General features: G+C 37.7%; 1 protein-coding gene across 1 annotated transcript in view; it reads left to right on the top strand.

Annotated features, from left to right (window-relative positions):
* Positions 1–15,245, top strand: part of CAPS2 (calcyphosine 2) — a 29,233-nt gene that overhangs the window by 13,405 nt on the left and 583 nt on the right. Inside the window, 9 exon segments of the mRNA XM_071738301.1 lie at positions 4,968–5,015; positions 5,017–5,036; positions 7,229–7,348; positions 7,446–7,536; positions 10,071–10,286; positions 11,271–11,429; positions 11,921–12,002; positions 12,005–12,036; positions 13,089–13,185. Of these exon segments, the coding sequence (XP_071594402.1) occupies positions 4,968–5,015; positions 5,017–5,036; positions 7,229–7,348; positions 7,446–7,536; positions 10,071–10,286; positions 11,271–11,429; positions 11,921–12,002; positions 12,005–12,036; positions 13,089–13,185 (865 nt within the window).

Here is a 15,245-nt window from a genome sequence, read left to right as displayed (position 1 = left end):
GTTGGGGTTTATCAGCACCTTTGATGCCTTGGTTGCTCTGTCTTAATAACAACAGGGTTGGAATGTCCTCCTCATCATCATCAGGGTGGGTGGGTCTCAATTTATGGAAAAACGAGCGTTGTTCCATGTCTGTCATCCTTTTTTCTAAAGATTTCATGGCCTGATTTGTTTGTTCCAGGAGGGCTTTTATTTTGTCCTCCAGGCCGATGGGTGCAGCTGGTGGGCTGGCCGCTTCTTTCCCATGCTCTTTTTCTGAGCTGGGAGGTGGCAGTAGGGGTGGTTTCGAGCGGCAGCTGGGGCTGCCCATCTCGGGGGCATGGGCTATCGGCATCTTCACATTCTTTAGTTTGTTTCTTTCGGTGCTTGGAGCAGGTGCCTCTTTTTCTTCCTCCGCCGCGATATCTGATAGGAACTCGGCTATAGAATGGTGCGACTTTCCTGTCATGCCCTTGATGGCAAGGCTGTTGTCCCTTAGTCCTAAGAATGCCTTCCGGGTTTTTCCACCCTCAGAGGTGCAGTGGGGACAACACCGGATCCTGCTTCTGGTGGTGGTGCTGTAGTATCAATGCCAGCGTTTGGTGGAAGTGCTGCAATGGCGGTGATGGCAGCTTCCGCCTCGGCTTTTATTTCTTTTAGGGCATTGATCACTACTCCCCATGTACCGTCTAATCCGGTTATGTTTTTATTCATTTCTTGAGTATGGAGGCTTCCCAAAAGGTTGCTGACCTCCTGCCAAAGTTTCCATGCGGCCACAGAGGACAGGGAGGAGGAGAGTTCTTGCTCCTTCACCCGTGTCACCAGTTTCTCATTAACAGGGGTGTTTGCTGACAATCCCATCTCTTTTTCTTTTTTCGGTCAAACAGTGGTAGAGAAAGAAAGGTAGTGGATCTTCTTACCCGACTCCTTGGGTTTTCTGCTAATGCTAGTTTGCGCCGGACTAGCTCCCTTTCTTCTGATTCGTCTGAGCATGGGCTAGATCGAGGTCTATGCCTGCATTCTCCACCAGATGTAGCAAGACGAACCTCTTTTAGGGCATGGCGCTCCAAGGTCCAACCAGGTGTTCCAGGAGAAACTCTCGAATAGTGCTCTGAGTCTAATGCTCTCAGGGCTGACCAGCCTGAATCAGTGTTACTGCTGCGAAAGTGGCCTCCCCTCTGGTTTCCTCAGGTGTGAGCTTTATTGGCCCCCTAATCCTGCTCATGTGCAGTAGGGGCCCACCCTAATCAGGCACAGGTGGGCTTAACACAAGGTCATGCCCACTACCTGGCAATTAGTGCCACCTGGTTGCCTCATTTCACTACACAAGAGTTACTACTTTTTAAACATTGAGAGTTGCTGCAAGTTCAGTGGTTGCCTCAGCAATTTAGTAAATTCATAGTAGTGTTTTTTTCTAAGAGCTGAATCAAAGATGTTCCCTTAAAGAGTACTTTTGCTGTCCCAGTCTTCAACTGAAATTCAAGGTGTGAGGGTTTTTTTTCTTTTAAGTAAGGTTCTTTTTGGCGTACTAGATGGTTTGGCTCTATAAACCAGGGTCCATAGAATATGTTGGGATTTTGAAAAAACATTGCTCTGTATTATCACTGTGTCCTCCTTTACTTTTAGCACTTTTTAAACTTCTGTTGTGACAGTTAATGGGCCAAGATTCAATAACTCAGAATAAACCACCATTACTTCTGGTTGGTGAAAAAATGAAATATGAAAACAAACTAAAAAGTCCCCCATCTCCTATAATTCAGAAATATTCTAAAGCTTACCACCAGTTTGAAATAAACATTATTTATATCGATCTTTTTGTTTCATTTTTTTGTCTAGTCCAAATCAGTATTTGCTTGAAGGCTGAGAATTATATGCATGCTTTTGTGGAATTAGGAACTATCCCTTACAGTTACTTGGTGTCTGGGAACCAAATTTTGGTACTTCTTCAGCCATGGGAAGCCTTGATTTATTTAAAATTTGGTTTGCACGCAAGAACTGTGGAAAAAATAATCAGAAAAATATCTTAAGTTTTCAGTTTCGGATTTTCTACAGAGTTTTTGAAAACGTTGCATAAATCCCCTCAGTATCAATGATCTCCTTTTTCTCATATATAGACATTAATTTGGTTTTCTGACAACAGACAAATTTCAGTGCAATGGAAAATTTTGGAAATCCAGAAGTTAAAACAAAGCAAGATGCTGGGGCTTGGTTGTTGTCAGTGGCCTCCATGCTGCCCTGGAACATCCTCTTGTGCTTTGGTTTCTCAGTGAAACAACTGATGATTAGTGCCTGAGAACTTCACAGTGAGTAGCACAGAGTTATGGTTCAGTGTTACTCTGATCAAAATTATAATAGATCATGTTAAATTCCTGTTCCCCTTAAGGTGACGTACTTCAAGGAGCAAGTTTTGAAAGCACAGGAGCAGGCTGTCCCGGTGTGCCAAAAGGCAAGCCGGTGGGGAAGACGACCGGTCCGGCTGAACAGGGAGACTTTGAAAGAAATTAGGGTTAAAAAGAGGGCCTACCAATTATGGAAAAAAGGGCTAGCTACTCAGGAGGAATTTAGGAATATAGTTAGGTTGTGTAGAAAGAAAATCAGAGAGACAAAGGCACAACCTGAACTGAATCTCGCCACCTCTGTGAAGGATAACAAAAAGTCCTTCTACAGATACATCAATGGCAAAAGGAGGGGCAAGGAAAACATCCATTCTTTACTGGACATGAGCGGGAATATTGTTGTCAAAGATGAAGAAAAGGCTGAGGAATTTAACACCTTCTTTGCCTCAGTTTTCAACAGTAAGACAGGTTATCCTGAGGACAGCTGGCTTCTGGAGCTTATAGAAGGTGACAAGAATCTAAACAGCCTCCTTGTAATCCAGAAGGAAACAATCAGTGACCTATTGAACTGCTTGGATCCCCACAAGTCTATGGGACCAAATGGGATCCACACAAGGGTGATGAGAGAGCTGGCAGAAGGGATCGCCAAGCCTCTCTCTATCATCTACCAACAGTCCTGGCTCACTGGGGACATCCCAGATGATTGGAAGTTGGCAAATGTCATGCCAATCCACAAAAAGGGCCGGAAGGAGAACTCGGAAAACTACAGACCTGTCAGCCTGACCTCGGTGCCTGACAGGGTTATGGAACAGATCATCCTCAGTGTAATCACACAACACCTGCAGGATGGGCAAAGGATTAGACCCAGCCAGCACGGGTTTAGGAAGGGCAGGTCCTGTCTGACCAACCTGATTTCTTTTTATGATCAGGTGACCCACCTGGTGGATGAGGGGAAGGCTGTGAATGTGGTCTACAGCCTGAAGTCCAGTAATACCTGGACTTCAGTATGGCCTTTGGCACTGTCTCCCACAGCATTCTTCTGAAAAAGCTGTCAGCCCACAGCTTGGACAGGGACACTCTGCGCTGGGTTAGGAACTGGCTGGAGGGCCGGGCCCTGAGAGTGGTGCTGAACGGTGCTGCATCCAGTTGGTGGCCGGTCACTAGTGGTGTCCCCCAGGGATCAGTGTTGGGTCCAGTTCTATTTAATATCTTTATTGATGATTTAGGTGAGGGGATTGAGTCCATCATCAGCAAATTTGCAGATGACACTAAGCTGGAGGGAAGTGTCGATAAGCTGGAAGGCAGGAGGGCTCTGCAGGGAGACCTGGACAGACTGGAGAGTTGGGCTGATTCCAACGGGATGAGGTTCAACAAGGCCAAGTGCTGGGTCCTGCACTTCGGCCACAACAACCCCATGCAGCACTACAGGCTGGGGACAGAGTGGTTGGAGAGCAGCCAGACAGAGAGGGACCTGGGAGTCTGGATTGACAGGAAGCTGAACATGAGCCAAAAGTGTGCCTAGGTAGCCAAGAAGGCCAATGGCATCCTGGCCTGTATCAGGAACAGTGTGGCCAGCAGGTCCAAGGAAGTGTTTCTGCCCCTGTACTCAGTGCTGGTGAGGCCACACCTCGAGTACTGTGTCCAGTTCTGGGCCCCTCAGTTTAGGAAGGATATGAAGGTCCTGGGGCAGGTCCAAAGGAGGGCAACTAGGCTGGTGAAGGGACTTGAGCACAGATCCTATGACGAGAGGCTGAGGGAGCTGGGGCTGTTCAGCCTGGAGAAAAGGAGACTCAGAGGAGACCTCATCACTCTCTACAACTACCTGAAAGGAGGTTGTAGCCAGGTGGGGGTTGGTCTCTTTTCCCAGGCAACCTTCAGCAAGACAGGAGGGCATGGTCTCAAGCTGTGCCGGGGGAGGTTTAGGTTGGACATTAGAAGGAATTTCTTTACTGAGAGGGTGATCAAGCATTGGAATGGGCTGCCCCAGGAAGTAGTTGATTCTCCGTCCCTGGTGATATTTAAAAAGAGACTGGATGTGGGACTCAGTGCCATGGTCTCGTAACTGCAGCGGTAGTTGGACTTGATGATCTCTGAGGTCCCTTCCAACCCAGCCAATTCTATGATTCTATGATTCTATTCTATGATTCTATGATTCTATTCTATGATCTTTCCTGAAAAGTTTTTTATATTAGCCTGTCTTAGCAGAAAATTATTCTGGCGTGGAGGAAATAAAAATTGTGCATTAAGACTAAGTCCTAAAGGAATTTTTTTTACTCAATATTGCTAGAGGTAAAGTTTCATTCTCTTGAGTTGGAATCTGTGTCAACCATGAAATCTGGAACAGAGTGAGCTTCCTTGGGCTCTATTGTACCTACATAACTGATTGGGAACAATACAGAGATAAGGATGCTGCCTGTCAACAGGAATACTAGAATTCCCCTATTTTGGACAACTAATATCCATAGACAATTTGAGTGTGTAGCAGAGATTATTTGTCTATTTGTTATACAAACAGAACTCTTAAAAATGGGGGAAAAAAGAGATTAATTCTGACATTGGTAAGAATGTGACCGCTGCTATCTTAAAGGGTAGTTAACTATTTGAAATCTCTCGTGTTATATATTTCATTTGCTCTCACACAGTTTTTCATTGCAGGAGGATGTTGGTGCAGAGAGGAGAAAACAGACTGTAGTAGAGCAAATTAATGGTGGTTCAGTTATCTAGGTAGGTGACGTTATAATGTAAAAATTCAGTTTTCCTTACAAAAGACCTTAGATTTCTGAGTGTGGGGGTTTTCTTTCCTAAGAGGTATTTTGATATTTTTTTTTATCATCTTGTTCAAAGTCTTATGCAGTCTTATGTAGTGTTATTGTTTGCAAAAAATCTTGAAAAGTGTTTTTAATTTAACTGGAAATACCAGTTTAAAGTGCTATATGTAAGTTCATTTTTTCTGAGCATAATTTTTAACTTTACACTTGAATCCAATTTAAGGGCCTTGTAATAGCACTTTTTCTCAGAAATAAGCATCTTGTACCTCAGCAAAATACATGGATGCCAGCTGTTACAAATTACACTTTTTAATTATTTATTATCTTTTCTAAGAATCTTAGATTTATTAATATTCCTTTTTTAGTACTGACTCAACATCTCTTAGATGTAAAGGAGTATTATACTTGTGTTGGGCAGGTAGGAAAAAAAAGCACTATGATGAATCAAGTTGATCAAGGATGTACAGGATAGCTCTCCTAACTTCATTGCTACCCCTTTAGCTCCAAGAAAGCATTGCTTCTATGTAGAAAGGTGCCTTTATATGTTAATCAGAAAAAGTGACTTACAAGTAAAGATAAGTGTAGTAAAAATGTCCTTCATTATTATTCCTATTCCCATAACCTTGTTCTCATTTTTAATCATGCTTTAATAATTGAAGGATTTATCAAAATTATGTGGTTATGATGATATAGGATGGTAAAAGCTACTTTGATCTAATTTCATGTTGCCATACCCTTGCTAAAAATTATTTGTGGGTAGCTTTACACTATGTTGTGTTCTATGCTTAGGTTACAGTCTCTGTAGTCATCTGTACTGATGTTATCACCCATCAGATCTTAAGATTTGAGGTTGAAATGTTGCACTTCACTGTCTTGTTTTTTCCTTTCCAACTGTAGTTTAAATGACCTGTATTGTTTAAAAGACTGCTAATGCATTTACACTTTTTAAAAGCTGAGATATTAAGAAAGTTGAAGAAACGATATTGATGTGAATTTACACTTTTTAAAAGCTGTGATATCAAGAAAGTTGAAGAAACAATATTGATGTGAAATAATGCAAATTTCAAGTGTCACTGTACAGGATTAATATGGAACTGTTGATTGCAGAAATCTTCAGTTTTCAAATAAATGCTTGTCTCATGACATATCTCTGCAAGGATACCGGTAAAGCAGATGATTACAGAGATGATCTTAAAATGCTAATTGTGTTGAAGTGTTTCAGTTCTTCTGATGTTGTATTAAATATACAGGTTTGTGCATAACAAACCTGTTATGCATAACAGATGTTCATTTGGTGCTTAATTTCCTTCAGCTACTTTGTCTTAATTTTTTAATATATGCCTTCTCCTACTCTGAATCCTCCTGTTGATTATTTTATTTATTTATTGAATTTATTACTGAATTATATCTTTTGTAGATCCAGTCTTGTGATTAAGTCAGTGTAACTGGTGTCCAAAGGTGGATAAAAACTGTTTATAAAACAGCCAAGCAATTAGCCAAGCAAAATTATTTTCCCTTCTGATTATGAACCATTTCACTAACATAAAAAGAATCTCCTGTATTTTTAAAGAGTCTATTTTTACTTTTTGAACTGATGCAGAGAATATAAAAATGTTCAGAAACCAGTTCATCTATTTCTTGTTTGCTTGATGTGACTTGGAGATCCTATGGGCTATGTAGCCAGTGCTTTGGGAGAGGTCTAAGTGCCAATGTTTTTGTTGGGGGATGTCACTGGCCAGTACTAGTTAAGTGCTGTCAATGATTTTGGAAGGAGCAATGGATAACAAATATCACTATTTCTGTAAATATTCCATCAGTAGAAATGAGGGAAATGAGAAAATCCTAAGATTTATTTTATATATACATGTATAAAATGTACTTTAAATAATAATTATGTATATGCAAAGTTACTATACAGTAGTGGACTGACATAATATCATTGCATATATTTGATTTTGAATAATAGACTTCATGATTTTTTAAAAAAACAAAAAATAAGCCCACAAATCTATTTAAGCTTAATGGATAATACCAAGGTTTTATTGCTGTGTTATTTTTAGGCGGTTTCTTTCTCAAGTAAGAATAAATAGTATCTGAAATTCAAACTAACTAATGGTCAAAGGGCATCTCCTTGTTCTTTCTGTTCAGAGCTGTTAAAAGTAATCCAGAGCAGTCTGCATGTGCTGATGTTTACAAGAAAGCTCAGGGGTTTGAGGGACTTGAGACAGCACCAATGTATTTTAGAAAAAGAATGCTGCATGAAACAAAGTAAGTTTTCTCTAACAGTCACTTTTGAAGTACATTTTCTGCTGTATTTATTATTCTTATTCCATAGGGTCTTTGTGAACCCTGTTTGCTTTTCCAGATGTTTTATTTCCAGCTTGGATCCACCAGCTTCATGTGAGGCCTTTTTGGGTAGCCTCACCATGCTGATAATTGCCTATATGGATTTTTATGTTGGTTCTTTGTGTATAATTGATTAATAGAATTTATAAAACCTGGGAGAACATTGTTAAGCTTGTAATAAAATTGTTCATCACAGAGTTTTGCCAGCCTTTTCAGAGCTGTTGAATGCTGTAATCTTGTCATATCCTTTTGGGGATTTCTATCCTGAGGTGCATAAAATTGTATAAATATGCATCTGTAAATGCTAATGTAGATCTTTACAATATACACTTTTCTTTCATGTTTTGATTTCTTCTTCAATAATTAACCATATTGGCATTTAAGTATTATTCCTTATCTATGAGTAACTCCAGAAGTGTAAGAAAACCTGAGAAAGCACTGTGATCCATAAAATGAAATTAATTTTCAGGCCTGAGTTTTGTTCTCTTTCTAAACATTCAGGCAAACATCTTTGCTTCACACATTTTAAGATCTTTCTCTGAAGTCTTTCTCAACAAATATAATCCTTGTATTCTTAAAAAAAAAAGGCAACAAAAGCAACCTCAGTCTCTTACACACAACACATGTACCATATCAATATCTTGATATAGTAATATGGCCAATAAAAATACCTAAGTGAGTAAAGAAAACCCTACCTGAGTATTTTCTCTAAAGCACTGTCTTGGTTGGGCCTGAATAGAGCTAATTTACTGCCTCATAATTTTGCCTTCAGTTAAGTCTCTTACCTGCTGAAATTCACAGCAAGTTTCTCAGTCAGTGTCTGCTTCAAGGGCTGATAGCACTTGATGTTTATAGTTACAGCCAGAGACTGGTACGCAGAACCAAGGCCACTGCTCAGTTCTGAGGAACATCTTATGCTCCAGGAAGAGAAAAGGAGTAAAGCAGTCACATCGGCAGCCCTTCTTTAGGGAGAAGTGGACAAGATAGATGACCAGAATTGACCAAATAGAGTATTCCATTCCATACACGTCATACCTGGTATAAATTTGAGGGATCACAAGGGTAAAGCCCCTTCCCTTTCCTTCACCCTTCCCTTCAGCCCTTCTTCACCTGTCCCTGTTTTGCTTCAGCATCCTGGGAGGATTCCATCCATTTATCTGCCTGTGGTCCTGATCCATGCCAGCCTGAATCTGTGTGTTTCTGCCTCCAGCTCCTGACTGCTGCTGACTCCAAGGAGTCCTGGACTTTCCTAGGGATGGCAGTCTTGGTGGTGATGTGTTACTGGGAGAAAGAGGTGAGGAATGTGGTATTGTCTTTCTGTATATTTGTATATATTTAATATTTTTTCCTTTTTATTGTTACTGTTTCATTAAAGCTGTGTAACTTAGTTTACAACCTATAAGTCTTATTCTCTCTCCTTTCTTTATGAGGAAGGGGAGGGATTGAGAGCATCTGTAATTCAGTTAATTGCCGTCCCAGCTTTAAACTGTTACAACCACCACTGAATTATACTTCTGGACTTGGATATTAATTTTAATGCAATATTCCATTCTCCATAATATTAAAAACACATGGGTATACTAAAAGACAAAGCCTTGTAAGGTGATTTTTATGCAACTTACACTGGGTTTACTGAATTCCTTATGGTATTTGAAGTTACAGTATATGAAGCTCTGTGGCTGAATCTTCAACTATGTCTAACATGTACACAGCTCACTGCTTCAGAAAAGCACCACTTTCAGATCTGGAGATGCTTATGCCACTGCCACTCAATTTAGAAGTTTCAAAGATGCCCTAAACCTGCAAGTTTAATATGTAAGGAGATAGAAACAAGACACAAAGACATTCTTTCCACAATGGTTGCCACATACTAAGACAAGGCAAAAATAATTTTTAATCAAGTGAGGTGCAACAGCTAAGAGCAGTATTTTACACAGCCTCTGTGCCAACTGTCCTGCACAAAGCTATAAGTATGATGGTAATGTAATGTTACTTGTGCATTTGAACACTGCATAATTGGTCTGTAAAGCCACGAACCATCAGACAGGTGAAAATTTTTATTATACATGTATGTGGATATATTTATTATACATGTATATGGATATACCCATACAGCACATAGTTTTTCTAAGCATATAGAACAGAAAAGTTTAGTGCGATTAATTATTTCAGGAGAGTAAATAGCTTCATTCATAAATTCATAGGATTGAAAAGCTTCACAAAAGTCTATTACCTTGATACAATTCTACTGTCAAAGCATAGCTTGTTAGAGAGCATGTTTTCAGTTAATCCTTCCTTGGTTCTTATTCTGTGAAAATAATTCAGCATGTTAATGATGCCTACACACTCACAGAAAAATGTTACATAAACATCAACTGTTTAGAAACAGCAAAAAATCTGAAATACGGTATCCTTGGTGACTGGCTGAGATGATCCCTTCTAGTTGAATGAGAAAGCAACTCAGAGTTGTAACGTGGAAGGTGCTCTGTAATTATAAAATATGAGAATACTTTCACAGAAAGCATAGATATGAATGGGACATCTTGTTTACACACACCTATATAGAGATTTAAACATTTGCTACTCACCATACTTCCATAAACCAAGGTGTTTTCTGGCAATCAGAGTGTTTTCTCTTTAAAAGAAAAAGATTCTACATTGTACAGCATTGGAAATAGAGTACATACAGAAGAGAAATGTTATTTATATTGGGGTTAAGTTGGATTTGTATAGATACAAACCCATGAAGATACTTCTCAGTTTTCCTTCTAGTAATGGTCACAGCACTTGTAGAGACTGGATTTTTTTTTTTGCATGTGAAAAATCCCTTAGTGTGTGCGAATTTTGACAGTTCAGAAAAAATAAATAGGCTAAGTTAATTTTTTAAAAAGGTTTTAGAAAACATCTACTGTATGTAAGAAACTTAAATAAAACTAATTGGTTTAATATCAGTTTTTAATTAGCTAACCCTGTTTTAAGTAGGCACTTTTTGGTCACTAAATTCTGCTTGTTCATTTTTTTATTGTTGAAATAGTAAATGAGGGATACTTTTCAATCTGATAGTTATTCCATGTTTCCCCCCATGTAATAGACACATGGACTTCTGTATTATTTTGCTACCTCTAAGGTTTGCTAGTGTGGCTTGGCATATTCACATGAATATACTTCAAGACATCTTTTAACATATGTCTGAATTTGATCTTTACCGGAAAAAACTTTCTTCTTTCACTGTCTTCCCCTGTTAATTGTAGACACAAGTAATCTGAAGATACGATAATAGCAGATGACTTCTGTTAACAGATAAACTCAGACATCTCTAAAGTAAACCTGCCACCTGGAGAATTTTACCACTGAAATAATTTTTTCTGTATAATTTTGAAGCTATTTTGCAGCATTGCTTATTATTTGTTCTTGTTTCTACATATATTAAGTATGTTTGTACAATGAAGGAGCAACGGTGTATCCCATAGTGAAATGTTTGCGTTACTGCAGCAGTGTTCCTAAACTGCTTTATATGTTCATACATAGTAAGTAATCTATTCTAGCAGAAATAAGTAGTTTTAAGATCTGATTATGTAAAGGGTGATATCCATTCTTCCTTTCCTTCTCTGATCTCTTCAAATGGCTTGTTAGATATTGGCTGCTTTATATGATTCCTACTCAAATGTTGAGTAACTGATAATTTCATTTTGAGCTGACATTCTCTCATCTTTAGATAAGGGAGCTGGGATGTGTGAATATGTTATTTTAATCAGCAGTATTATAAGTAATTGTGATTTTCTTTCATATCACCTCCATATCCCATGAAGTTGCCAACTTAAGGTAAACATTATTTCTCTAAATTCTCAGGTAAACTGTGAGAGAAAAAAGTAAAAGAGGAGTTCGGGTTATAACAGGCTTAGGAAAGTATTTCAGATACATAGATAAGAACAGAAATGGTTTGCTTTCTCAGGCAGACTTCAGAGAAGCTCTAGAAGTATTTCACTTGGAAATACCTGAAGGGGTAAGTCTATATGAATCTGTAATCATGGGTATTATCTAAATTTAATTTATGGGATCACTTCCTTTCTTTGTTTAAATCTAGAGTTTGATGGCAATTAAATGCCATTAAACAGTTAATTTCACAGTCCTATATGAAATTCTTAAAAATGAGAAAAAAATTTAAATGTGCAATCTTTTTATGTCATGAAGAAGCAAATGTGATTGCAATTTTTTTTGTCTTTTTTTTAAGCTTTTAAAAATATTTATGAAATGCTTTTACTTATTTTTGGGGGGGTTCATATACTGTGTTTTGAAAACAGCCCACAGCTATCAAAACTGCAAATAATGTGAATTAAAGTCATCAGTGACCAATGATGACTTGCATTATTTTGATAAATCTTTGAGTCAGTTTTGATTGGCAACTTTTTTGTTTTGGTGACAATACTTTAATCTATTATAGCAATTGTTCCATTCTGGGACATAGTGAAGAACAAAATATTTTTTAAATTGCAGGACTTTGAATCTTTATGGCTTATTCTTGATGATAGCAAGAGTGATAAGGTTGACTATGGAGAATTTACTCATGCTGTATTTGGGGAAATGAATATCAGAAAGCATTTGTAAGAAAAGTAACTTTTAGTGCAGATATTCTAGACGAGATAATTTACACTTTTACCTTTGAAATAGGCTATTCCTCATGTTGTGGTTATTGTTATTTTATTGTTGATTTTTTTGGTTGTTTTTTTCTTGACTTGTGCATCTAATAATTGACTTTTAACAGTTTCAGATCAGTGTATTAAAATAAATGTAAATTAGAAGACTGTGTGCTGTTCCACTGTTGAATTGGTTAATTTTGAACTCTAGAATTAATTTCTTTATTATTTTGAATTTATGTATATGTGTGCTACTCTTACAGTCCAGCCCAGCATATAAAGCATCTGGCACCCTGAAACTGTCTCTTCCAGATGTCTGTTTCCTTATTTTGTCAGATTGCTCTACACGCACTTTTTTTTTCCCTCAGTGTCTAAATAGAGGTAATAATACTTGCCTCCTTTGAGACCTACCATCAGTCATTATATTTATGAGACTTCCTATATGTGAAATGCCATTTCTTACATGTCTGTAATGTAGTGTGGAACTGTTTGCCATATTTAAAACCCATCCAATAGCATAGCAAGTGGATTTCAACATCAAGAAAAATGACACATAGTTTCATACTTACCATCATGGAGGATCTGACTCTCCTAGCCTTTTTATAAAGCATGAGTAAGCTGAAATGAAAACAAAGCTGTTGTTAGCAGTGATGAACAGGCTGAGTCTTGTCAGTACAATGCAGGCAGGAATCTTGGTTATTGAAGGAGCAAAAGGAAGCAGCTTAACTTCTCATTCTAAGGATAAGCTAGAAATTTTAGAGAGAAGACTTTTTTTTTTTTTTGCATTGGTGAGGGGACCACATTTGATAATTGAGATAAAATTTGATGATTGATGTTGAGATAAAATCATAATGAAATTCCATAATCTAGAATAATCTTCTGGCATCTGATGCCTTATATAAAGTAGGTAAATTGACATAATTCATTGCACAAGATGAAATTATGTGCTAAGTTGTTAAGCATATTTGATCTTTACAGCTTTTTAATTTTTTTCTTTTCTCTTATATGGGGTTTTTTTCCCTTTGTAGGCTTATATGAAACTATATTTCAACAAAACCAGGTGTGTGCCACTGGTAGATATCAAGAAATCTTGCTGTACAAAGAAACATCCTCTAGTATTGACAGGTAATTCACATGAATAAAAAACCTAACATAAATAAATCTGTAACAATTTATGTAATCTTGTTAGCAGAGTTACCAGATCCAGAAACTAGTTGCAAAAACATCTTGTTTTCATACTGCCTTAGACTTGAGCTGATGAGAACTTTTTTTCCCTCTAGTGACCTTTAATGTGTCTATCTGGAAAATATCTATCAATAGAAATGGAGTTCGTGTACACATTTTATTACTTGTTTTTTATCAAGCTGAAAATACTGTATATATGCAGAGTTGTCTACCTGTGTAGCACTACATTTGAGCAGTTCTCATCTGTGGTGTGGAAGTTATCAGTAACATGAATTATATTAGTATTTTCCACCTAGGAGCATACTCTAATTTCATATTGCTGTTTTCCATCAAAATATGCAAGATTTCTGACTGACAGAATATACACAACATTTGAAGCTCCGTATGAATAAATTATTCATTTATTTCTAGGAGAGGGTTGTCATCCTTTATAAAGGAACTGTTGGTATCATCATTATTTTTTCAGGATTCTCAAAAATGTTGCAACTCTGCTGTTGAATAAAAATAGGAGTTTGAATGTCAGTTTCTAAAATAACATTTATGTGTACCAAACTATCCATTGTGGAAGTCTCCCTAGTGTCCTTACCCTTTATGTTTTACCTGTAGAAGACAGGTAGAACTTTGAACTTGTATTACATTAAACATATACTTAAACGTATACATATACATTAAATGTATACATTACAAGATAACTTCTGAATTAGCAAAATTTTGGTTTACAAATACATTATTCATTTTTTGCAATAATTTGAAGAAAAGACTGTTACTGATCTCATAGTTCATTGAAGTAGACTGGGGCCTCATACTTCTGTTGATATTTGATGCTATCACATGTTGTTAAAATAGAATGATTTCTGTAGCTGGTATTAAGTACCCTACCCTCAGCTGTAATGAGGATTGCAGTTTCTGCTCTGTATCCTCAACTGAGGTTTTCTGGAGTGTTCTTCTGGGGCTGCAAAAGTCTGTATGTATTGTTTTACAGAGAAAAGCAAATTCTGTCAATGCTTATTCTAAGCAAGAATTCTGATATGTCCCATACTGATTTTCTTTCTGGAAATCTCTTGCTGGAAAGATTTGTTTAATTAGTGTTCTTGGAATTGGTGATTCTGAGAAGGACAGCTTCAGCTGTTTTATAGAGATCTGCTTGTTATGTATCTGTACAAATAACTGAAAAATACCTTGTGGCATATTTATTAGTTTTTCAAAGAATGATGTACTTCATTTAGGCTTGTTCACTTATGAGAATTGTATCAATGGTAAAAATGGTAGCTCATTTACAACGTAAAAAATGTAAAAATGATAGTGACATCAGTAATGAGCTTGGTAGGAAGTTCAGGTCCTTGGATGGTGGGCCCGCATCCAGCACAGCAAATGTGCCTATTTTATGCTGCCTGATGCCACCTTTTCGGGGGGGACTTTGGCATATTTTGCAAAGACAGGTGTTCACTTGGCCCCTTCCAGATGGAATGCATGGGCAATAACCCTTATTTCACACTCCCAGAAGGCAAGTAGAAATGAATGAAGTGATGTAGCTCTTCATTCTCAAGCTCTGTGACTATGTCATCAAAGGAATATGCACTGGCAATTTTAGTTGGCGTTTTTAGGAGCAATTTTAAAAAGCAAAACACATGCACCTGCAGACCTTCAGTAGCTTCACTTTGTCAGCTAATGGAAACACAACATACTCACTGCAATAGCTCTGTTGCTGTGTGGAGGTATTCTTGCTGATTCACACACACAAACTCATTCCTCTTCCATAAGAGTAACTGCCAGCTAATCAGATTTTGTGGGTGTTAGGGTCCAGAAACACAAAAAAAATTTTAAAATGTATCTACTACAATGTACTTATATAGAGGTCCTCTTTAGTTTTGGGGTGTGGGGGGTTGTTTGGGTTTTTTTAGTAATAGGATTTTTAGGGTTTGGTTATTTAGTTTTTTGGTTTGGGTTTTTTACAGCATGTTAGAGTATGTTAGAAAGCCTAGAACTGATTTCTTACATGT

This window comes from Heliangelus exortis, chromosome 1 (genome assembly GCF_036169615.1).
Source record: "Heliangelus exortis chromosome 1, bHelExo1.hap1, whole genome shotgun sequence".
Classification (NCBI taxonomy): domain Eukaryota; kingdom Metazoa; phylum Chordata; class Aves; order Apodiformes; family Trochilidae; genus Heliangelus; species Heliangelus exortis.
Note: the sequence above shows the minus strand (reverse complement) of the source record. Positions and strands in the feature narration are given on the sequence as shown.